Consider the following 25,872-nt stretch of genomic DNA (forward strand, 5'->3'; position numbering starts at 1 on the left):
CTGCTTAAATTGGGTTTAGGGCAAAACGATGGGAACAACTGAACCAAAACAAGGGAAGGTGTGTGCTGGAAACCAAAACAAACAGCTGAGAGAAGCTAAAATGCTCGGCGGATATGGGCAGAACAGTTAACTTTGCATTTCATATGTTAGTAATTTAAAAAATTCTATTAGTGCAGCTTTATCACCTAAGATATTTTCAGTTTAAGATTCAAACTAATTTGAAAAACAAACAAAAAAAAAAGAAAATAGGTTGCAAACCAAGTGAATTTTAAAGATATGTCGTTGCCAGAGAATCTCATAAAGAAGCATGATAATCCAGAGTGACATTCTTGTGGCATCTGAATTAAGCACATGTTAAGTAAGCAGTAAAAGTTAACAAAGTTTATTACATGTTTATATACAAACAACCCTGCAAGGCACACCTTTGTTTAAATAAGAATATACAACACATTTTATTCTTGAAAGCAAACTTCTTTTTTTTTTAGTTCAGAAATATATATTAATACAAGTCTGTTTAGTGTCGGGGACAGAGAGAGAGAGAGAGAGAGAGAGAGAGAGAGAGAGAGAGAGAGAAAAAAAGGCCCCAAACTGTAGATGTTCAGTCAACATTAAACATTAAAGAAACAAATGATCAAACACTTTATGATGTAAACATCTTTCATATTTGAGTACCTGACATATTGTGTAAAAACATTATATATTATAAAACACTTTTACTGTAAAGTAAGTTTTTTTTATTAAAGTGGCAATAGACAAGCTTTTTTGCTGTAACTTATGAAGTAAGGATCAGTTGCAAAATATAACGTTATAAGACAACCATTGGCGTGCTTGTTTAGCAGTAGTGGTCAATAGCTTTTATGTGATGGAAATTGTACTTGTTGGACCAACAACTGCAGTTCTACCCAGCAAAAACACAAAAAGCTGGATAACAGAACTCTGGGACTTGAGAAGGTTCACTACAGACTTTCAGTTGACATCCTTAGCTGGACTGATGGCGGTAGCTATGTTGCTAATGCTACGGAAACCAGGGCAAAAAGGATCAAACGTATGGCTGCTAGCATGGCTAGTGTTAACCCCTCAGTAATGACGGTGCTGGAGGCGCTGGTAATATATTTTCCTTTTACTGATTTTCATATAGTGTTGGCCCTGCGATGGACTGGCGACCTGTCCAGGGTGTACCCCTGCCTCTCGCCCGATGACAGCTGGGATAGGCTCCAGCAGACCCCCGTGACCCTTAACAGGATTAAACGGGTTTAGAAGATGGATGGATGGATGATTTTCATATGAATAAGTAACTCTGTCGCAGTTTCTTTTGTTTTGTAAAAATAAATATTTCTCAACACATTTTTTCCCTGCTTTCATGTCTACATTAAAAACTGAATGAATCAATGCATTTTCAGTTTTCTCCTAATGTTTTTTGCCTTCTGCCCACTCTACACTGACAACACCTGCCATCTTTACTTACAAAAAACAATACTCTATGTTACTACTACTACCCACTGACTACACTTTATTCCGTTTAAATAAAACACCCCTCTTCCATCTAAGGTGTTAAGAAGGAAGAAGCATTATTACATGTCTTGCTGTGTTGTTGGTAGTTGCTGCTCTGACAACAGCATAGACTGTAAAAAAAAAATGGACAACGCATCCCCACTTCCTCCCGTTGGTCAAACTGATGCAGAATTCGAGAATTGGGCGGCGCTATCTTGCAAGTTTGGAGCCAGAGTCTGCGCAGTACTGTCCGAGAGTGGAACCACATTATCGATGACGTGCCCACACTTCCGCTAGATTCACTTGCGTTTCTGTTCAGTTAACACAAATAATTCACTAGGAGTTGTTGGATCCTACACTGTATTTATTTGTACACTGTAATTTTTTTTTCCTACTCCTTTTCCTCTGGGACCGTTTCATGGAGTGGTTGTCAATGACAACTGTCAATCATCATGATGTCACATCCTGTTTTTATAATAATTGCAATGAAACTCTCAGACTTCTCAGACTCAGACAAACTTCTCTTCTTATTTCAACAAGCATCAGCATTATATTAACTAACTAAAAGGACAGACATCATCTTTGAAACCAAATAACATACTCAACACGCTTTGGCTTCACTTTTGAGGAGCAGTCATGGTGTCCACTTTTCTACAGTGTATGGACACAAGTGACAGAAACAGTAATACCAGTTGCAGCCTCTAGAGGGCAAACATTGAAACATTGTCTCTTGCCACTTTAAAATTAAATCAGTGTTTTATGTGAAAGCTTATTTGAACGGGAGAAGTAGCTTAGCTGGATTAGCACTCTTTAAGCCTACTACGTGCCATCAATAATGGAAAATGTGACAATCTTTGTTGGTATAAATGTAAAAACACAAGAGCTCTGATTCTGTACTAAACGTGCTAAAATGAAACAAAACCAAAACTGTGATACTGCTGGATTAAGGCCATTGAGAGTGAAAGTAGATTTTTTGTTGTTAGGAATATTTTATCTAATTTGTTTGTTAAATAACAATAAGAACAACCTTTTTTAGAATATATTAATCTCTTTGTTAGGCCATAGATGATGAGAGGGGTTACAACAGGAACGAGAGACAAAGAGGAAAATAAAATAAGTTCATTTGTAATATAGAAAAGCACGTTTTCTTTATAAATTCTTAAACCTCAGGGTAAAGGCAACTTCACAAAGACAGTATATCATTATGGTTGTATTCTGAACATTGTTCAGCATAGACGACTGATCGTGATCACACGCGTCATCCTGTCACTCCACTGAAGCAGCCTTTTATAAAAAAATGTTTGTCCAACATCAATCAGGACATTTGTGAAATAACTTTTGTTATGACTGCTCTCAGCACATAAAGCAAAGATTGAAAGATGAAAGGAGGCTCGTGACAAAGGCCTGTCGTGACTCGTGAAATAAAACTAAACAATGGGACAAAAAAAAAAATGGTTGGGACTTCAAGCTTAAAAACATTAACATACAGGCTGTCTGTCATATTCATTCAGTTTGCCATCAATAAGTGTCATGACCTACTGTAAAAGATTAGACAGGTGTCAGATCCCTTAAGAGGCTGCTGGCCTCTTTTTTACCTTACATTTACACATTCAACAAAAATGTCCATCACTGTTGCAGTTTTCTCTTTATTCCACTGGAAAAACCAGGAGGTGTCTGACCATAGATGATGATAATTTTAGAGGCCAAGGAAGGCCAGAAAAAAAGGGCTAGACAGCTTGATCTCCTGGGCTCCATTGTCTGGAGTATCAGAGTCTTCTGGGCTGTATGTTTTCTTGAATATTCCTATTGTGATGTTCTGGATGCTTGGCCATCATCATGCCAGGAGGCCAAGTCGCTTGACCTTAGCAGACAGGAAAGAGTGGATGATGAAGACTATGGTCTTAGGGCAACAGTGGAGGTCCAGTTGCTGAAAGAAGAAAGACAGGAGCAGGGAGGGGGAAAGAGAACATTAGGGAGAAAATGAAGCACAAAAATCAACATGTCGGCATGCTGATCAGAATATTAATATATATATACTGTATATGAACAATCTCAACCTTTTTAAGGGCCTATGTGACTGGTCTACGCTGCTGTAAGCCTTTATACTTGTGCGCTGGTGTGTTGGCATGAGGAAATGTTAGTCATGGTGTGATTTCTATGTCACTGTCTTGAGATTCTTAATGTACATAACAAATTCAACTGGAACATGGCAGGTAATGTTTGACATGCAGCTAATAAATGCTGTAAGCCAGCAAAGGTCTTGTGACTGTGTGTGCTTATAATTTAATGCTTAGCTCCATTTTAAATTTTAATATATGTCTTAAACATCAGTAAAAATGGCTTGTGACTTGAGTTTGGTCTTTTGAGTTTTAACTTCTGGTCTGGTCACGTGCTGTCTTAGATAGTAATGGATCTGAGCTGACCATCTTGAGCAGATCCCAAGATCAAAACAAGTGGCTGAGAGCCCTGACAGTGTTGTTTCCCGTCAAGCAGATAATATTAAATTACTCAATTCACCGGCACTAAATATCGTGGAGTATAACAGGTCAGCGGATTTTCTCCAATCACAACCAGTTTCATTCACATGTTTAATGAGTGTGACTTACAATCTCAGCCTCGGGGCCTCCGAAGTCAAGGAATATCATACGAACTCCGTCGTCCGAGGACATTCTGAGGCGCTCAAAGGGCTGCTGGAGGAGAATACTTTTCCTGACACCCATTTCTTCTGTGAATAGCGTGAAGCCGTCATCGATGTGCACTCCCAGGGTGCACTCTTTCCCATTCCAGCTGCAGGCTGCAAGAGCAGATAAAACACAGGGTTACACTGAAGCTGAACAAGTCACAGTAATGACTGTTCAGCTAGAACCACCTCGGACACATTGTCTTATGAGTTCAAGTTCCCGACTGTCTCCTATGTATCTGATATCTTTCGTTAATACACAGGATTAGATGTTCCAATCCCTTGTGCCAAGATCCGAGGCGAAACACATTTAGGGGCCCTATCCAACTGAGAAACCCTAACAAACCTACAGTTTGCACTGAAAATATGAAAACATGGCTTACTTTTAAGTAAAGAAGACACTTTTAAATACTAGTTTTATGTAACCCTTGTCCTAAATTTAGCTCTAAAATTGACCTTTAAAACACAATATTCAGTTTGTCTGCAAATGCACCACCTCATGCAACCAGCAGATGGCAACATTATATTACTACCTGTACTGTATTTGAACTGGTGCTTGTCTCATAAAGTAGGCATACTCTATGCAGAATCTACATCACTGGTTGAGGTAAAAAAAAAAAAAAAAAAAACTGAGGTAAGACTCCTAAGAGTCTGTTACAAAAAACCCATATAAGATCTTTTAAAAAATTGAAACTGAAATAAATCTGCAGAGATGTAGGACAGCGTACAAGTAAGTCCAATTCCTAAATCACTTTGAGAGGAACAACAAATCATTTTAATCCCGCTTTGTGAGACACGGGCCCTCGTTTTGGAATAATATACTTGTGTGTCTCTGTTGTCTTGAGCCGGATCAGGAATTGTTTGAGGGAAACAGATTTGAGATGTATTCATCGACATCAAGTGTTTCATACACTGAAAATGGAGACATGAAGTGCATTACTCCTTCAAACAATATCAAAAACATGAGATGTACTCGTCTCGACAGAGTGAAAGACTCCATGAAGTCAATACATTTTAAATATTTAAATTTTAACTATGTGTTGGGACTCATCAGTTATATACTTCATCATTATGGTTCCTTCAGATGAAGCACTTTCTGATGTAAAACTGTATTTTTGCATGAATCTCTTTAGGGAATTTATTATATAGAGAAAGAATTATTAGTCTACATCACTGACTCAAAAGTCGTCCTTTGGGTAATAAAAATTTAGAGGACAAGCTTCAGAGGTGGAGGAACTGTGCAGGAAAAGAGGAATGACGGCCAAAGAATCCCTGTATCTCCGTACCCGTGGTGACCTCCTTGATGAGCTCGGCAGCGCTGTGGCAACCCTCCACCAGCAGATGAGTCCAAGTGGACAGGTCCTTGGCAGTATCCACCCTGAACACATGAGTCTCCACGCCTTGCTTGGTACCCGAACGCAGGCCAAATGACAGCTCGGAGTCCAGGAGGGGAGAACTTTTTCCTGGGCCAGAGTGGACCAGTCTAGGGGACAAATGAGAAAGTATGAGTAGAACGTGACATTTTACAGATTTACAGAAAGGTTTGCAGCCTGGAAGAGCAAATTATGTTGAAGAGAACTAGTGGAAACTGAGGTGTGGTGTACACAGGATGGGAAAATGCGTGACTCATAGGTTGCGCTTCCACTAATGTTTCCCAAATGAAAATGATGTTATGTGGCAAAATGTCCTATATTCCAGTATGGAAAGAGTGAACATGTCCTCATTGACTGGGCCAAAATAAGCCCCGGAAAGTGCTGCCAACTCAGAACTGAGCTGCTCAGGGTGGAGGAAAGACCTGTTCAGCTTATAACACTCATTATGTGCCGTTTGATAACTGTAATAATGTGTAGCGTGTGTATCTGTCTATAAACTATACGTGCAGGCTTTTGTGTATGCGAACCTGGTGGTGATGAGCGAGTGGCTCTTGGTGGGGCTGCTGAGGCTCTCTTTGCTTTCAGGCAAGCAGGGATACAGGAGCAGGTCCTTGGCCGTCAACACAGCCAGAATAGGTTTCTCTGGACCATGAGATACCTGCACACAAAATCACGAAATCACTTACACCTCATGTTAGTTAGGATACAGTGCTGTACACCTTTTATGATTTACAGTCATGCTGGAGGTTAGTCACCACTTTGGTCCAACAACAATTATCCATATAGAAAAGAAATGTGACATTCATAGCTCCCAGATTTGGAACTCAGCAGATTGTGGTAAATTTCTAACAATTTCTGGTACAACGACACAGTTCACAATTTGGCTTGTGGTTAAAGATTTTGACAATTATTGGACGGACTACCATTAAATTTGGAACGGACATTCCTGTCCCCATGAAGCCCATATAAAGTGATTTGCACTGCAGACAGCTGGTTGCTAGTGGACGTTCCAGTGTCTGGTTGCCTGGGTGACCCTCTTGTATATATCCCACCCCAAAGTTTGTAACTGAAATAAGCTTTCCTTTTTTCAGTTTCAAATCTTTCCTTATATCTCTGCGTCATATGTCAATCAACCGCACCTCAACCAACAGGTGCTCCTATTGGTTGTCGCCTCAAGTTGAGTTAACCTCTATTACGGTTTGGGTTTAGTGCCAATTAGCAAATATTTACATGCTAAAACAGTAAACTAAAATGGTGATGGGATGAACATGCTGAACCTAAATTAGCATTTAACATTATCTGTGCCTGAAGGCTCATTTAGGGTACTGTGGGACACAGACGCCCTAACCTAACCAACACTGGTGTGAGCCATTTATACTTGTGCACTTGTCAGTTTGGCTCGCTCTATAAAAACACCACCCAAACGCTAGTTGACTTTTGACAGTTGGGTTAATTTGTGTTTCTACTTCCTGCTTCACTTTCAACAATGGCGACTGACACTTTCGCCGAAATTTCATCAAAGACCTTGTACCTTCGAGCCTCTTCTGTTAACCTTTCCTCGATGCGTGCCATCTATATTGATCCAAAACAATCAGTTCGAATCAGCGGAGATGGAAAAGCAGCTGGAAATACTAAAGCGGAAACACACTACTACCAAGCTACTACTACCAATCACAGCTCTTGTGGTCTGCGTTGGCTGCATTGGCTCATTTCTAGGTCGGCGCATGTCAGTTACACCGTTAGTGTCTGCATAGGGTCTGCTGTCGCCGTAGTTACGGCGTCAAATTGACCCAGAAGCCTAAACCGCCTATAAGTATAGCCTCTCAGAGCTTGTAACATGGCTGTAGACTCTTAGGAACCTATTCTCTTGGTCAGGGTTGTCCAAATTATAGTAGGTGGCGGTAACAAGATTAATTGAAGAAGACTTTTGTCACATGTGACCAGAAATGGCAGAACCAAAGAAACACAGGATAGCTAGGGAGTGCAGAAAATTTCAGAAACAGTGGAAAAATGAGTATTTCTTCACAGAAAACGAGGGGAGGTGTGTCTGTTTGATATGCAGTGAAACTGCTGCTGTGATAAAAGAGTATAATATACGATGACATTATGAAACCAAATGTCAAACACTGCTGCTGAACGAGACAAAACTAGCAAACAAAAGTTAAGCAAATGGCAGCGAGCCTGAGAGACGTCCACGGTGCTCAACTCATTGCCCGACATGGGAAATCTTTCTTAGATGGTGACTTCATAAAAGAATGCCTCCCTAAAGTTGTAGGATTAATGTGTCTGGAAAACACAGGCGGGAATTCAACACAGTTGTGCGACGAATTGAAGATTTGTTGATTGCATGTGATGAGAGAACGGATTCCACAGACACTGCACAGCTGTTAATTTTTTTTATCTGGAAGACACCAGTAACTTACTTTGCATTACAGAAAAGCAGATTGAGAACCAGAATCATCAACAGCTATCTCAGTGATGTCCTTCACATCTTAAACCCCAAACTTACTCCTGCCCTGCCAACCATCCTTCAATCCACATCATCTCTATACCCACAGAGTACACCACTATTACAAGTGAGTTAAAAATATATTCCACAGTATTCAGGTGTTAATAATTCCAATTACGTATTTGCATATTAAGCTTGAAATATACCCCTTTTCCCTTTATGCTTTTTTTTTTCTTAAAGCATTATCATACACGATCAGCCACAACATTAAAACCACTGACAGGAGAAGTGAATAACATTGAACATCTTGTGACAATTCAATGTTCTGCTGGGAAACTTTTGGACCTGGCATTCATGTCCACATGAAAAACAGCACAAGGTGTTGACCTGGCCTCCAAATTCACTAGATCCCAAACTGATCAAGTATCTATTGGATGCACTGGAACAAGCCTGATCCACAGAGGCCCCTCCCCTCAACCCATATGACCCAAAGCCCAGACTAACAACATTTTGTAGCCAGACACCACAGGACACCCTCAGAGTCAAAACTATTTTGGAGGCACAAGGGAGACCTACACAATATTAGGTCACAATGTTATGCCTGATCGGTGTATATCAAGCGATATACTATATAATCACTTGATATATACTATATAATGGAGCATTTAGTGGACATCAGCGGTGTATATTTGACGAAATACCTCACCTTAGTGGCCCAGCCTTTCATACATGTTTCCATATGTGGCCCTCTGTGAAAAAAGTTTGGACAGCCCTGCTCTTGGTGGTGCAACAACCAGTGAAATCGGCACTTCAAACCGTTTGTATTTTCCCGACTTTTATTTGGCTGAAGTTCATTTTGTTGGGTATTTTGGTTCAACACAAAGGATGGATGTTCATTCAAATGAAACATGTTTGTTTTTTTTTCCCCTTGACAACAGACATCTCAGAACCACCATTCTGCAGCCGCTTTGGTTTGCTCAAGCTCATAAAACCACATCTTCAAGTACTGTGCTGCAACAACAGAAAATGTAAACAAATACAGGCCTATTTATAGAGCTCGCACAATCCTGCATTGTATTAATAAAACCACTATTTCACATGATGTAGTAAAAGAAGAGATGCTCATCAAACAGTTAAACTAAGGTATATAAAATAATCGAATGTATTTTAATGGAGCATTTATGAATATCATACATTTGTAAGTACCAGTGGACATCAGCTGGCCCCAGTCAAGAATCTGGAATGAGGTTGTCGGCATGAAAACGTGCCCTTGTTGATTTTGTTTTTGTATGCATTTTAGAACAGATTACAATTATACTGTTCAGTGGGGTGGAAAACTGCCTAAGGAAAGACGAGACACTATAAAAAATAAACGAGCGTTAAATGTGTAGAATACTACAAAGAAACTGTTGCAGTATAAACCATGTACATGAGTGTTCTTCCGTACCTGCTCTGTAATCCAGCCCAGATGTCTGACCTCCATACCAGGCTGCATGCTCTTCATTTCATCCTTCACTCGCGCTAAAAGGTTGGCAGCGCCTGCCTGGATGGCATTGTACCAGGACTGGGCCATAGCTGGGTCCTTTGCCCGCAGGAACACAGAGTTCTTTCTGTTGGATGAAATCACCTCAAAATACCTGGCAAGTGAGATGAGAGGAAAAAGAGCGACATGAAGGAGATAGAACAAAGGGCCGTTGGTGAGATACAACACGAATAAGAGAGACCTTAAAGATCTTAAGAGAATATGTGAGCAAGTCCTTATTACAATAATCTCTCTAAGTCATTTTGCTATCTTCAGATTGCTGACCTGATTAAAATATTACATAAAGCGGCGAACATCTAACAACGCAGTACCTGTTTTCTGTGTCTGGGGGGCACTGTTTTCGTAACACCTGGCACATCTTTAGTGGGATGCAGCGGGGCTCCTTCGCCTCAGCATGGGATAACTCTGTAGCCTTCTGAGGTGTGGAAGGGGGAGAATCCCACGGGAGGCCTGCTCCAGGGGACCCGGAGCTTTTAAAGAAGGCGGACATCTCCTTGATGTACTTCACTGAAGCAGCGCCGGAGAGTGAAAAGAGAGAATTAGATAAGAGAGAAAAGGCAGAAAAAAAAGCACAAGAGGATGGAGGAGGGAGAGAAAAGAGAGAGATTAGAGCGTGGAGCCTCCAGGTTTAGAGATGAGTTGAAAACTGTAGCGTTTAAGAACTGCTTCGAAATGGCGCAGAGACCCACGTGTAAAGACTTCTGTCGCAAATGTTATCTCAGCTAAAATACAGAGCCGAGATGATAAAAAAAAAAAGTCCTAACATAGCAAAAACTCGGGAGGTATTTTATCATCTTAAAAACATCTTAATGTTGTATTTCTGCTGTATGTAGTTCTGCCGTGCGTGGGCATATCTTGAGCACCAGCTGGAGGCAGAGAGGGGATGTAATTTCCTCCAGCTGTGTGCACTGACACTGTGGCACGGGTGACCAAGCACACCGGGATGCGTTTGGGGATTCAAAAGCCAAACTATCTTAGTATAGTAATAATATTTCAGTGAATATAATCTAAATCACCGGTTTTGTAATAGTTTTAAGTTGCACACTCATTGTTTTTTCCACATTTTTCTGCATCTGATCTGTGTTGCACAGCTGCACAATCAATCGCCCTTTGGGAACAGATAAAGAAATTCCTGACTGGACTGATTAACTGCATGTCGATATGAGGCTAAATGACTAATCAGTATTGACTGTTTTTTCACATATACATATATATATATATATGTATATTTTAATCTTCCCATATGTGTATTATTATCTCTTTATTTCAGAAATGATTAATACTTTTCTTCTTTCTGTTTTGTTCCCACTGCCCCTCAATTACACTTCTTGCTGCATATTATCGGAGCTGTTTTATCAAATTGTGACTGTAAACCATTCTGTCAACATGTCTTCCCAAAATGCAGCTTTACCACTCACACGCCCGTGCACACCTACACACAGCGGCGCACGTGGAAACACATGGCCTCAGCTCCGGCCCTGTAGGCTGTAGTATGGGCAGAGCAGGAGTAGCCGCTGCCGGAGTAAAAATAGCCCAGAGGACATGTCAAGGCAGGAGGCCGAAGGCAGAGCTCTGGTTTCACTGGGGAAGTGTGAAGTGCTCTCCTTGCACAGTACAAGAGGCACGTAGCCAGAGGGCAGGCAGAGGAGTCGCAGCACCAGACGACGAGAGTAAGAGAGGGGAGCTTCCACCATTACCAAAATAAAGCCACAGCCAGCCAGACAGTTAGATATTTATTTTAAAAAATCAAGCGGTGAGTCAGTGTGACAGATCCTTCTGTTATATGGTTTTATGTCAACACAAACGGCACGCTAGTAGTTTAGATTTCTACTATCAAGAGCCGGCATAGTGTTTCAGCAACTAAGAAGGAAGATTAAGAGAAATCACATAATCTCACTGTGGTAATGCTTTTTTTTTTTTTTTTCTTTAAATAAATAAATATAAAACATCACATTTTTATTAGTTTTCACACATAAGTCTCAGTGGTGGAAAAGTGTTATTTTGACTCTTCCTAAGGACATGAAGGCTACAAATGTAATGCCTACATGACCGGCATCTAGCGCGTGGGAACAGCCGTATAGCAGGACGTTATGTCTGATGAGCATGCTTGTTCACTTGTTATCTTGTCCTTGCCACAACAGGGCCATCATATATTGAATTTCAATGTTGGACCGAGCCACCTCATTATTATTATTATTATGAAAGCATCAAATCTATTTTCAACCTAACATGCCGCTTTAAAAATCCTCTCTGTCGTCACAAACCGGAATTAGTGTCACATCCGAAGATTGGTTCACATATGTAATGACATGAAATGAGAGCATGTCACAAAGTATTTTTCCACGAGCAGTAGGAAGAAATGACTCGGGTTCTTTTTCCAAACATGACGCCATTTAGGGATTACGGTGCATGTCTGAAGGGGCCAGGGGCTTAAGTTGCTGCAAAAAAAGGACATGACCTAAATGCAGAAAACTAAACATACAGTAAGTCTTCTGAGTCAGCACGGCTTGAAGTGTCCTCCAGTCTGCAGCTCTTTTTAAAACTCTCTCCCTCTATAATAATGTCCCGGACCTCTAATCTGTCTCAAAGACAGATGAGGTCAGGTTTTTTTTTTTTTTCCACTTTAGTTATGAAGTGGAATGTTTTAAATATCTCAAATAAAGGCGTTCCCTCTTTAAAGCTATGAAGAATCACTGAGAAGGACTTTCTTCCACACTTGGCCGTGTGTCTCCCCCCCCTGCAGATTTAACAGCATTCTTTTCATCAATGGTCCACTGGGATGGTCTCCTGGGACACACATTTACGACACACACAGTTGTGGTTTAAGCACACACGCAAATCAGTGTGCACACTTTGCTGATAAACATAAAAAGGCTCACAAGATAATGCATGATCTCTATGTTGCCAGGTATCAAGCCTCATTAAGGTAGATGTAAATGTTTGTACATAAGTCTTAAATTAAGTTGGTTTTTATTTTATTAATTAGTTATTAGTTAATTAGTTAGTTGCAGTCATTTTGGATGAGGAGAAAAAACATTTGAAGAAAAATATCTTTATTTTTTAAGAAAGCAACAGAGAGAAACAGGTTTGAAGTGGTACCAGAACTCAGATATAATATTTGCACTGGTATTGAAATTTTTATCCAACCCTTCAAGTATAAAATTCCTCAGTAACCACTATCTTCTTTCTTCTCTGCCGCCCTGATGAACTACTCTCCAAACCCACCTTGCATGACTAATGCAATTAAAGCATCTGGAAAATGCATTTCCCCCTTTTTATTTTTCTATCTCAGTGAATCAAAAGAGAGTAAAAAAAAAAAGGTTACACATCTGTAGACAAAACCAGACACACTAGGAATGTGTAGACTGAAAACATGTGTCAAGCAGTGAGCAACAAATATGTACCAGCTTTGAAGTAGCTGTCAACTTGCATACATAATGTTTCATGGAAATCAGCTTCTGTCCATTTGTTCCCGTGCCAATCCACTGATGTTTGCACCACGGGGTCGCCAACTGCTTCCTTGTTGCTGGACTACGGCCATTCAAAATTGATGTGGTCAATCTCAATATGGCAGGCTTGGCCACAAGGCTGTAAATGGAAATAGGGTTGACTACGTGCATCTCTTGAATCCTCAAATAAATTATACCAAGAGCTGCACGGTTTTTACTTAACTTTGTCAGGAGAAAGTCAGAAAAGAGAGCAGAGGCGTGGCCAGAGGGGCTAATACCTGCTACTGTCGAGGGTCAACACTTTTTACGGAGTTTATTTGGTTTCATTATGTGCAAACTGCACGGATAATGGTTTAATGAGATGTATACTTTAAAAAGGAGGCTTTAATATTCTCCAAAAAGGAATGTGGAAATTATGACATTGCTGTTTCCCAGATTAGAAATGTCAGGCATTAGCCGTGGCCCCAGATAACTAATGAGACGGGATAGCTTTTGGGATTGAGGACTGAAGGGGAAGGAGAAATGCAATAGAAAACACGGAAAAGACAGAGATAATAAGATAGATCGGGAGTGAGAAAAGAGAATATGAACGAGTGAGACAGGCAATACAGGCCCGATATACAGCTAAGCTCAGCCAGAAATGTTGCCATGAATACCAGTGGCGGCACATTCAATACAGAGCTAAAATTAGCTGAGATGGCACTGTTATTACTTTAGCTTATCTGGCAGCCAGTGAAACTACTTTTGTAGAGTGTGTGTGTGTGTGTGTGTGTGTGTGTGTGTGTTGTGTGTAAAAAAAAAAGAGAGAGAGAGAGAGAGGAGCTTCTTTGCTTCTTCTGCAGGATCCGTCGCTAAGCTTCTCTGGCTGAAGTCTTTACTGTTACACTGAACCTCACAAATCCTGACCCGACATTTTCGGGCCAATTCAGTTTCGACACAATTCACTCAACACTGGACTGAGTTTTATTCAAATTCCAGTTTCTTGGACAATCCAGATTGCCAAAGCAATAGCATGGATTTCAAACTGTACTCACCATTGTGTTTAATACTTAATAAACATAAAATATAAACACACCATCACACAACCACCCACACCCAACCGCACTCAGTTCTCTGAGGGCCCATCAGTTATCCTGTCAGCTTGATGTGTCAGGCAGTTGCTAACATGTTTCTTGACTTGGCAGTAAAAAGTAGCACTGGTTTGAGACCAAACAATGCACCAAGGCTACATGCAAGCCAGCCCCCTCCCCTCCCCTCCCCTCCCCTCTTGGTTACCGTGGGAGCAGCTGGAATGTCATTGGCCAGTCAGCGACCTCAGAAGCATGCTGTTGGCTCTGTAAACCGCGTCAGGCGAAGAATGTCCCAATGTTACACCTCCAGGGGAAAGATGTCTTGGGCCAAAACAACATCATAAATAACTGAACAAAATACAAGGAACACTTGGTGTTTTCATTCAGTGCATTAGGGTTAATTGGGGTAAAAAGGAAAAAGCCATTTCTGAGTAAACTTCATAAGTCTTTGAATCGTAGATCAGATGTAGGAAAAATGGCTTCTTGTGCAACAGGATGAAAATACAAATCAGAAAGATTAGATTTAGCAACAATCTGAAGCTCGCAAACAGGAAAGCATGCGGTTGAGTGTGACTGATAAAACCTGGACAGTCTTATCAACCAGTTGTTTTTTAGATCGTATTTCCAGTTGACTAAAAACATGTTCAAAGCTTTTTACATTTATCATACATTAATGTGTGGCATGAGTGTTGCAGCTGGCCAGCTTTGAGTAACAGTGTGAACACTCCCAAGACGCATTGAGGAACGCATTTGAGACTCTATCACTCAGACCACATTTGGAGATAGACTGGGGCCCCTTGTGACCATATTCCTATAGTAGTGTGAACACACATGCAACCTGGACACGCCGACAGACAAGGCCTTGTATAGGCTGAGATTTAGCTCATTCAAAATTCCTGTCATTTTTAAAGAACACCTAAAGGCATATCCAAAGTAAATTGAAAGCTGTTCTTGAACCATTTGGAGTACAGGCATGGTTTTGGCCTCTTTTGAAAGATAACACCCAGAATTTCTTTAAGTGCTACTGACACTGAGTAATAGGAGTTTGAATACACTGGAAAAAGCTTGTCTATTTTTTTTTCTTAGTAATATTGGCCTTTAAAATGACTGCAGCTTGGTGGTGCAAACTGGAAAACACATTAGGACCGCAGATTGAACTCTTATCGAGTCCCATTTCAAATTTGACAATAATACCACAGAAAAAGAGTATTTTACACTCTTTTTTCGAAGGATAGCACCAGGTGTGACAAAAGTGTGCCAAAGACAACACGGTGAGCAGTCGTCTATTGGGACAAGTGAGGTGTCAATCAAAAGCTCAGAGATCAGAGCTGTTGTGCTGTCACGGTGTAGCTAATAAGTGCAAGCTAACTGAAGATACAACTGAGAATATGTGGAAAATATGTGCTTCTAACGGAAATGGTGAAGGTGTGTTGCAGCGTACATTGTGTCTTTATAGATCAATGGCTTGGAGTGGACTGACTATTTTACCGGAGGACATTTACTGGATCCTTGGTAATGTAACACGACCATTTTTGTTGGAGTTCTATATGCTCTTGGAATACCGTGAGGCTCAATAGATGAGTCGTATAAAGTTGTGTGTTTGCGACTGGTCTGATATAAGTGTTTACTGAGACTGGAGTTATAATGCATCATTCTTATCTGAAGAAATTAAGCTTCCCAACGATGTATAACATGTCTTGGCACATAGACAGGGGGTTGAGTTAATCCCCGGTTTAGCGGCGAAAATAGCGGACGCCCTGCATACAGGCTGTCGGAACGGCAAGGAGTTATGAAAAAAAAACCTTACATCCACTGTTTTCAATGATGACTAAGGGAGTGAGTCGCATATTAAAAGTGTCAGATTGACCGTGTTTATGGTGTTGACATGGGCTACGGCCGACAGTAGCAAGCTTCAGTAAACTTGCAGAAAAGCCTCCATAGCTTCCTTTGCATGAAACGCTAAAATATGTATTCAGGTCAATATTCTAGATCTCATTGTTGCAAAGCATTACTTCCTACTGTGTTTGCATGTGTGACGTCATCGACTAGTCAACATCGGCTCGACTTTCACCACATATTAGTCGACTTTAAAAAATCCGAAGGTTGTTCAACCCCTAGTACACACATAGTTTAAGCTGTTTTTTTTGTTATCCAATCACTCAGGACACATGTTAATACCATGCATGAACAAGACCATAGTATAAATGTATTATTATGTCAACTAGCAAGACACTGGCATCATCTGGAAATGGAACTGATGAGGCATGAAGTGCAAAAACAAAACAATGAGCTGAAAGATGCAAGTCTGCAAGCTGATATTTCTGTGGATTCACTGTTCCAAACACATTTCATATCATGCACAAGCCATTTCACTAACTAACTAACACTGATACTTATATAAAAGATTTAAGGAATTCTTGTTAATAAACATGTTCACGTAATAAACCAGATTATCAGTCCGACTCGACAGTGGAGATAAACATATGAAAATTGTGTTTTTCTTCTGCTCTGATTTACCAAACCCACAAGTGGTGTTTGTGCATATTTTGAGGCAAGTGTGCACATGTGCATCTATAAAACTAGTGCGCGTCAGTTCCTCTTAGGTGATCTGTCACATACAGCTAATAAATGTCTGCTTTATGTATCCCCAGTGTTTCACTGATTAATTTGTGTCTCTTTTTGGCAGCATCAGTCAGCCAGAGATTTCCCCCGCTCTGTATGATTTAGTTAAGTTCATCATTCCTATAGCCCATCTCATTAAAATTATGGATAAATGCCAACCTCTCGGGGGGTGTTAGGTATGGAATGAGAGAGGCTAAGAAAGAGAGAGAGAGATAGGGTAGAGCACAGTGAATCAGACTTTTAAACTAATTCACATACTGCCAAAGCACACATTTGATTACTTTGCATAGTGTGTCAGGAGAGTTAATTATCCTAATTCAACAAAGTGAAAGTGAAGGAAACTTGAACAGGATCTGGCAGAGGACAAGAACAGTGAGAAAACGGAGAGTTCAGCTAGAGACTTTTCCACTTTCTACTTTCCAACTTTTCCGTTCCGTCTGCTGCCTGAAATGCAAAGAAAGTCATTTCATCATTTATAGATTTGAGCGTGCATTGTCGGTGTTATTCAGAGCGGTGACTTGCTGTGCAACTTGCGAAACCTGTTTACAGTTAATTTTCATTTGTACTGAGGGAAATGAAGTGACGTTAACATCGGCTTCTCCATTTTAAAAATAAGTGCTTTATTTGAAAGTTTATAAAGGTTACTGCAAAGGTACACAGTGTACCCATTACACAGCCATATGGGTGCCAAGTACAAAGCTAATTTGGATTTAATATGAAATACCATTTTATTTTTGGATGGTACATCAGCAATTTTCTAGAATGCTGAAAAAGTCATTCATTTGTTTTTATTTGTTTATGCTTTTGCCTTATTTAGTCTGAATAATAGCAGCATAAACAGTCTTCTCTTCCACTCCATCCCCAACATGCACATGCTGCACAATACTGTGAGACGGTTCAGTGGAATCTAAGCCTGTAATGAAGTTTGTGGCACCAAGACTGGGCCACCAATTTATCAGGGGCCCAGGATCAGGGAAGAGGGGTTCAGAGCGGGCTTGTTAAGCAAACTTGACGCCACAGAGGGAGAACGGGTCTGAGGGAGATTTGTGATTTAATAAAGCTGTGTTATTTTGCGGCTTAATCCATCCCCTTGCTGAGTGTAAGCACAATGTCCTCACGGGCCAGCAGCTCTGAAGGAAAAAGGAACCAGGCTTTGTGGCACCGGGTGTCACAGCAGGAATACACACAGAGACTCAGGACAGACACAGCTAAAGTACAAGCCAGGCTACTACAGAAAATAATTGACTTGGACAGTAATTGCTCTCTCATTACAGCCAATGACATTTTGATTTAATACACAACAACACACACAAAAAACAAAAAACAATCTATGCTGCTTTGGTACTGCTCGGCTGTTTCTATCCAAAGTTATAAAGAGCGATACATAGTGGCAGGAAGGCTGCAGCACTGCAAAACATCATTTATCTTTATTTTGTTTTTATAAAAGCAAAGGTAATAAGTCAGAATTTATATTTCTGTGCTAATTTTCTCTTTTGCCAATTTTACCAAACAGAAGCTTAGAGGAATACAAAGCTATCCTTGCACGACCTTTTTTTTCCCCCAGATTACTTGTTACTTGTGTTCGAAAATAACACAAATGAAAAAAAAAATGAAAATGTTTGACTTATACAGATGAAGGCTGCATTTGTGAGTGCTTTTGAGAAACGGGAGGGGAGGGTTTCATTTCTCAGAAAGTGCCAGATACACTGTAAATAAGAGAGCTACTTGTGTCCCTGGAAAATGAACACCTGCAGGCACTAAAACACAAAATCTACTTTCAAGGGGGCCTCGGCCCAAGCTGGATTCACACAATATTCATTAGATAACGAGATCACACAAGAATCTATCTTGGCAGGCCTGGAGCGATGTGCTTGTGGCCAATCCACAGAGTACAGGAACGATCAGCATTGTGTGAGGAAGTACTGGTGGTTATGGGCGTGCTTTAAGTGTGACAGTGGTCATGCCTAAAGCATAGTTTATAGTACCGCGGCACATTGATGGTATAGGGGGTTATGCGGTTGAAAGCATTTATACCTGTGCCTGAGCAAAGGAGGACTTTCTGAGCTTGTCCGTCCACTGACTCACATGAACAAGGAAATGCATTTTGGACCAATCATAGCCATTACCGTGCAGGTTGTCTTGACATGTAGCTACATTTCTGGGGTTGTGCACGTCAGGTAGCGGTGGGGAGTCCGGAGCTACGCGGTCAACGTACTATGAATTACACATAAGAGTGCCCTTTGTTCACAATCTTCCATTCCAATATGACAAGCCGCGTGACACGCTAACTGCAAAGCCAGTCACACTGACTGTGAACAAGAGTGTTGACTGATGTTCAGCCCTTGACAGACTTCAACAGAAAAATGGTTCGTTCACACCTATGATATACTGAGAAAATTCTTTTGCGCCAGCCCTTTTCAAAAATGTTTCAATGGTCAACTGCCCAGATGGTTACGTGCAACAGACCTGGAGCCTATGTGGGATTTCTAAATCAAGGTTTTGTTGTTTTTATCCATCTGGAAATGAATGACTATTGTATGCAAAGGAGAGGAGGGAGTTGGAGTGATAGGAGGTTGGGGGTATCATCAACACATCTTGGTCAGTTTTAAGAAGAAAAATGAGACCATGAATTCTGTTGTGCCATCACCGGTTATATACTCTTTCACAGTCAGCCTTATATTTTTAAATACAGCAAGTATGCTCAGTGTCTTACAATATTAAGAATTCAACATGCTAAAAGTTGAATTTCTATGTCAATGGTCCATTTTGTGAGGATAAAAGAACAATTACCACAATTGCCTCTTAAGTCCACTCATCTTGCGTGGAAGGAAATAAATAAAGACGCTGTTGTTTTTTTAAATTAGTACGAGTTGCTTGGAACATGCAACTGCTCAATCAAACCACCAACACTGAAGTGAAATTGAGATCGATCCCGATTAACTCCAGATAATGGTTATCTTTAAATTATAAGAAAGCCCTTTATGTCTTACCATTATGTAAGTCACTTGCAGAGCGGAGTCGCACAAAGACGAAGAAAGTATAAAAGATCGCTGAGAACAAATATTCAATAGGTAGTAAAAAAGACTGAAGGGTTTTGGATGAGGTACTCAGTCAAGCTACAAGAGAAAGAATTATTTTCAAAGTAATAATTATTCTGTCACAGGAACGATAGCCAGAAAGTTTAAGTGGGAGATAAAATACAGGCATGTCATTAGCACAACTGTACATAAAGGACGGCAGTTATGACGTCACTCAGTGTGATTAAAGCAGGGCTAACACACCACTGTAATAAGATTTCTCTAATCGTGCACGGTGCCTCGGTATCAACACTTTCTGCATTTATACCTCAACTGAGATATTCATTTGGAAAACCAAAAAACAGTTGATAGCGTGACTACACAGTCAGGTTACATGTGTATTCATTTCATACAGACTCCTCCATAAACCAACTGTACTTGATTTTAGATGGACCACAGTGGAATAAGTCCACATGCAGATGCACTTTTTTCACTTGCAATTAAATTTGACTGACAGGACAAATTAACAAAAGGAGGAAAAAACAAGAAATGGTACTTTTAATCCAGGACTTTAAATTGGTCTTTCTGAAGTAGTTTTATCTGAGAAGATATGCAACACTGTTTCAAGGACATTAAAGTTAGACGACCATGAAGGCCATCACAGCAACAAGTGCCTGAAAATGTTGTTTCAGAAGGTTTAAAGCAACACTAAAGAAGTTTTCCTCTTCGGTCCCCCTACTGGTTGGAAGTGTAATTGTCCATTACTTCCGTCGTAAATAAGTAAGCCGACTGCATCCTACTGTCGCAGGCACGTTATTTGTTTATGCAGAACCGGCTTTGGAAACAATCAACGATATTGAAGGTATGTTGCATGATTTTACGAAAGTATGATGTATTGCAACATTAGAATGAAGTAAAACAAAATAATGACATTGCTTGCTATTTTTATTTCTGTGTGAAACTGTAAATTTGAAACAGCAGATTAGCAATAGCCAGATAGGTTAAGGATGAAAAATAAAGAAACGTATTGCCTAACAGTTTAGCATGTAATAGCCATTTGCATTGTCTATGAAAATCTTGTGAATGTTGTTGAAAAAAGTTTCAGAGACCGTTGTGAACTAAGAATCAACAACTTTGGGAACGATCAAACATTTGGGGTTATTTTGGCAGTTATTGTCTTAGCTTGCAGTGATAGTTACAGCGATATTTAGCTTAGCGATAGTATACAATAGCGAACACCTTAGCCAACATGAGCCATAGCGATTACGTATATATTAGCACAATAGCTAACGCCTTAGCTAAGATGAGCCGAAAAAATAATTGACAATGTATTGTACGCCGATGCACACTTTGAAAAAAATATTACCGGTATTACTTACAAGTCCAGCAGCAGCAAAGCCAAGTCGCCATCGAGTATGAGCCGGTCCGATATTCACTCTCGTTTTAGCTCTTTCTTTATCATGCTCTCGTTTTCTTTTCTTCGCCTCATCGGACAGTAGCCTACACTCCTCCTTTTCTTTGCAGGCTCTGTCATGACGACAATTTAAAAACTATCTAGCTGGTATCTTCCACACACCTGCTGAGTGTTCTCTCACTGATCTGATTCACTCTCGCACTGATTTGAGCCTCAACCTACCGGATTTTGTAGCCGCGTTGCCGTAAAGCAGGTCAAATTTGTAGTCTTTTTAGAACTACAAAAACGCTACCCGACGAAGCAAAGTTACATAGTGCGGTTACAGCCAATAGAGGGCCGCAAAGCGAATACAGAATTGGCTTTCACCCGGTTTTGAGGTGATAAATCACTGAAACTATTTTTGAAACATTATTTTAAGGTACTAAAAACTCTTTAGTGTTGCTTTAAATGTGCACACTAAAGAAATAGAAAATAGATCATTAGTACTTTACTTTTGGCAAAACACAAGCAGAAGGGGTTGTGCATTCCCTCTAACCAGTGACACAAGAAGAAGAAACAAAAGGGTTACTGGAAAGAACGCTCCCAACAACAGGGCCATGCTGCTGCCACCCACCAGATGAATAGATTAGCTAATACACAGAAATGCTCTCAAACTCTCACATGTCTGACAGGACTGGTGCAGCTCAGCCAAAAGACAACCACCAGAGAATTTGCAGTCGGAAACTGTGAATTAAAAAAATCTCACTTGTCTCCCTGACTGTTTTTCTAACCGGTCCAAAGACGACTTGGGCCACCCTCTGGATCAGAAGGACAGGTAGAAGTAGTCCAAGTGCAAATTCATACGAGAAGAGTCTATATTATGCGTGGAGCCATAACTGGGCTGAGCAATATGCTGCTTCAGTGCCACAGAAACTGAACCCAAGAACTTTAGACAAAGAGGGAGTAGTGTAGAGACAGCCTTAGCCAAGAACATGTAACGTCTCAGTGAGAAGCTTTAAACCTTACCCCCCGAAGTCATTATATTCCATTAATCACTAACTTAACCATATTTGAATCAGCGCACGGAGATAGAAGAAGACTATGTATCTCTGCTGGCCTTGCTTAAAAAGACCTAGATCCTAGTATGTATCTTCTTTTGAAGATATACATGCACACACATCCTTGAAGAGCTTGATTTGTAGATAAGAAATATGATTTTTAGCCCTTAGAGCAAAATGTAACTCAAACTGCACGTCTACACTCTTATATTATAGCTTTTATATTCTGTTCGTGGTCTACAGTGACAAAAGCAGAGCTAAAGAGGGTGGTACATACCGTTTCGTTTGTATATGGTATTATTGTGTGTTTGTTGTAGCCAGATATGCTCTCCAACAGTGGACCTGGTCTCATGGCATTTATTGATTTTCATACCTGCAGAATACTGAAAACACTGCAGAAAAATCAACCACAGATTCAAGAATCAAGAAGATTCAAAACCTTTCGAATCAAAGAATCAAAAATCAATGTATGGATGCACTTATTCATTTAAACTAGAAGGTTCAGAGCCAATCATATTCACAGATTAATACAAATCCATCACATCATATGATGGAACCTATGATCGAAAGAGGCCGCATGTGTGTAAGAGAGAAATGCAAAGAGATTAGGTTGGGGTTAGCTCTTGTGGGAATGCTGACCGAGCATCCTTCAGCCAACATTAACCACAAACTCAAATGAAACTCTTTGAATTCAGCCTCACCACAGGTGCTGCTGAAACACCTTCCCGCATGTGTATATTGGATGTTCTCGTTCTGACGGGTTTAAAGCAAGATTTAATACCTTCGGGTCTTGAGGCACGATACACTCAGTGTAGTCTCATTTACTAAACACAGTCAAATGCACAGCCACTGCATTCACTTAATGAGGGACTTCAACTCGAGAGATAAAATGCGACATGAACTCAACATGTCATCCACATGAAAGGTACAGTCTGAATAGTGTAGCTAATCTGTAACAGTCATCTATCTGTCCCTGGCACATGTGATACAGCACAGTCAATGTGGCTAAAAAGAACGAAAGGAAAGCACACATTTTCTAGTACGTCCCTGGATTGTAGTTAAATGTTAGATAAAGACCTACACACTTAACAAGTACATACAGCTTTACTTTTAATTGAGTGTACAAGTCTTAAACAGGTATTTCTTTCAGTAAGAACAACAACAACAACAAAAAAAAAAAAACGGCAAGCCAGTTTGAGCTACATATAAACTGTATTGAACAGCTGATTCAAATCACTGCACAATCACCGTGGACACAGAAACGGATCACGTAGAGAGGTAATTCACTGCCGAGAAAGGCCTGCAGTGTTAATATGTCCACATTCTTGGAGCCAGCAAAACAGAAAGTCATATATTAAAATACAAACACAACTTATTGCAAACATTCAGCTTAAGCAGTACACTCTACAGACCAGCTGCTGCTGAATTACACATCTATGTATCCTGCGTCTACATTTGTGTCGATTACCCTGAGAGCTACCTGATGTGAATCACCTGTGCTATGCCACGCAGGATGATTCTTGTTTTTCTTTGACGCGGAAGGCAAAACGTGGCCAAACTTCAATTTACAGAAGTAAACACAAAAAAAAACATCTCAGCTATGAGTGTTTGTGGTTAAAGAAGAACTTAGAACTTAGGTAGAAATAGCTGATTTCTGAAATGTCATTTGAACTAGAGACCTGAATCAGAGTTACGCTTGGCTTTTTGAGGAAGTCACTGCAGCACGTGTAAATATCAGATTAAATTTGTGAGCGTTTGATATCCTTCGAAAATTCTAAATACATTCATCAGGCACAGTTAAAAACAGATCTGAAAGGGTTTCCTCTTGAATACATCATCAGGTTAGATAAAGTTGACATGCTTTCACTGAACTGCAGCATATTAACATTCTATTCAATCTCATTCAGGCTTCAAAAAGTGAAATGCTTTCCCCAAACACTCTGGACTCTGTACCAAATGAATCAATAGTTCTAAATATTGGTCAACAGCTCAGTAGGGATGACAGAAGTCAGCAGACTTTGATATGGCAAACAACACATGTCCAAACATATACCGTCCCTGCTTAAAGAAACTTAGATAAGGGAATTTTTGCAACCAGGGAGCTTCCATAACTAAGCCTCCTTAATCCATGTGTGTGCACAGTGAGCACAAATACCTTAATGAAAAGGACAGGACAGAAAGAACCGGCAGAGTCCAGAAACGTCTTGGCAGAGGAAACTAGTCCTCTTGTTCATTCTGTCCCTCACTCTCACTTGTGCACACGCATATTCAAACTGACACGTAGAAGATTTTGTCCCTTTGGAAACCCAAGTAAATTCTACTGGAACTGATTTGGGACATTGAGATAAACCCCCAGCAAGTACAAACATGAACTGTGTAATCACACCAAGGCCAAAATGTACTTTTCAATGAAAATTTCGGTTGTTTTAGGTACCAGAGGAGAGTTCAAGCTTATCACACAATGTAGAACAGTGTGTCTTTTATCAGTGTATGTTTTTTCTATCTTACCTCTTTTGTATACTCAAGATAGGTTAGGTTTTCCTGTGTACAAACATGTGCAAACTTAGTTTGTTTAAGACTGGATCAAAACTAGGATCAGCCGAAACTCAATATTAAATGATCAGGATCGGATTGCAAAACACCTTGATGGAGACCTCCCTCATACTAATCATCTGTCTGAATAAATATTTGTTTGCGTTGGTTCCATTTTGACCTGACAGTCAATGGCTATGTCCTGCAGATTTACAAACTGGACCAATCTGGATGGCTGGGCCTTGGGTGGAAAAGGAGGGAACACTTGTGTGGAAAGTTCACTATGACTTTTGGATTCTTGTCTGCTTGCTCTCATGAATATATCATCCATTGACAGCAGCGTACGTCGGTTCACTTAGTCGGCGCCCTTTTCCTTGTCCATCACTGGAGCCGAGGGATTGTGGCATTATTTTCTAGCACTACGCGCTGTTGTGTACCATGCCATGGACAGCACTCACACAGGCACACAATGACATACAAACTGACCTCTATGTCCAACCACACACTCACACAATCCGGCCTTTACCATCACACTTACTTCAGCATCTTGATCTGTCCTCTGCAACCTATTTATCCTTCCTATCTGCTTAACACCTTGTGCGTCCGTGTGTGTAAATTTTCATGTGTGTAAAGCCCTATTTGCATAGGACTAGTTTTACCTGGGGACGTCATGTGACCGACCCCCCTACGTCTGTGTTTCATGTGGCGCATTCGCACGGGATAAGCAAACTCTGTGTTTTACTCTAATTTACTATGCATATTATGTCTCTGCTACTTTCCGCCTTCATTCCACTGCAGGTCAGAGGACATTATACACTTTTTGACAGCTTTAGTTACTTTGCGAATTCTAATTGATAATAAAAATATATATATATTTTAAAAAATAAAACATGATAAGACTATTGATCCAGGGAAAGAAATTACGAAATTAAGAACTAACTGTCAGCCTAAATCAGCCCCACCTTTGTCGATGAACACATAAAGGCTTGATTTAATGAATTCTTCTATCTAAATGGGTGAATGGGTCAGTGACATCTCGACGTTGTACCCTAACATCTGTCCAAACTTTGATTTACAACACATCCTTCATAATTCTTAAGTCATGAGAGGCAGAAAAAAGCTGTGAAACAAAATGTAAAAACGCACCCCAAAATCACAGAGATGCCGATTCGCACTGGATTAGTATTATCACAGG

General features: G+C 40.3%; 1 protein-coding gene across 1 annotated transcript in view; it reads right to left on the reverse strand.

Annotated features, from left to right (window-relative positions):
- Positions 1-415: 415 nt before the first annotated feature.
- The window catches only part of snta1 (syntrophin, alpha 1), a 39,931-nt gene continuing 14,474 nt past the window's right edge, over positions 416-25,872 (reverse strand). The window contains exons 3-8 of the mRNA XM_084543086.1: positions 9,848-10,043; positions 9,441-9,630; positions 6,072-6,202; positions 5,458-5,654; positions 4,098-4,285; positions 416-3,418 (exon numbers count right to left, since the gene is read on the reverse strand). Coding sequence (XP_084399212.1) covers positions 3,326-3,418; positions 4,098-4,285; positions 5,458-5,654; positions 6,072-6,202; positions 9,441-9,630; positions 9,848-10,043 — 995 coding nt within the window. The 3' untranslated portion in view covers positions 416-3,325. The remainder of the gene's footprint in view (positions 3,419-4,097; positions 4,286-5,457; positions 5,655-6,071; positions 6,203-9,440; positions 9,631-9,847; positions 10,044-25,872) is intronic.

This window comes from Chelon labrosus (assembly GCF_963514085.1).
Source record: "Chelon labrosus genome assembly, chromosome: 4".
NCBI classification, from domain to species: domain Eukaryota; kingdom Metazoa; phylum Chordata; class Actinopteri; order Mugiliformes; family Mugilidae; genus Chelon; species Chelon labrosus.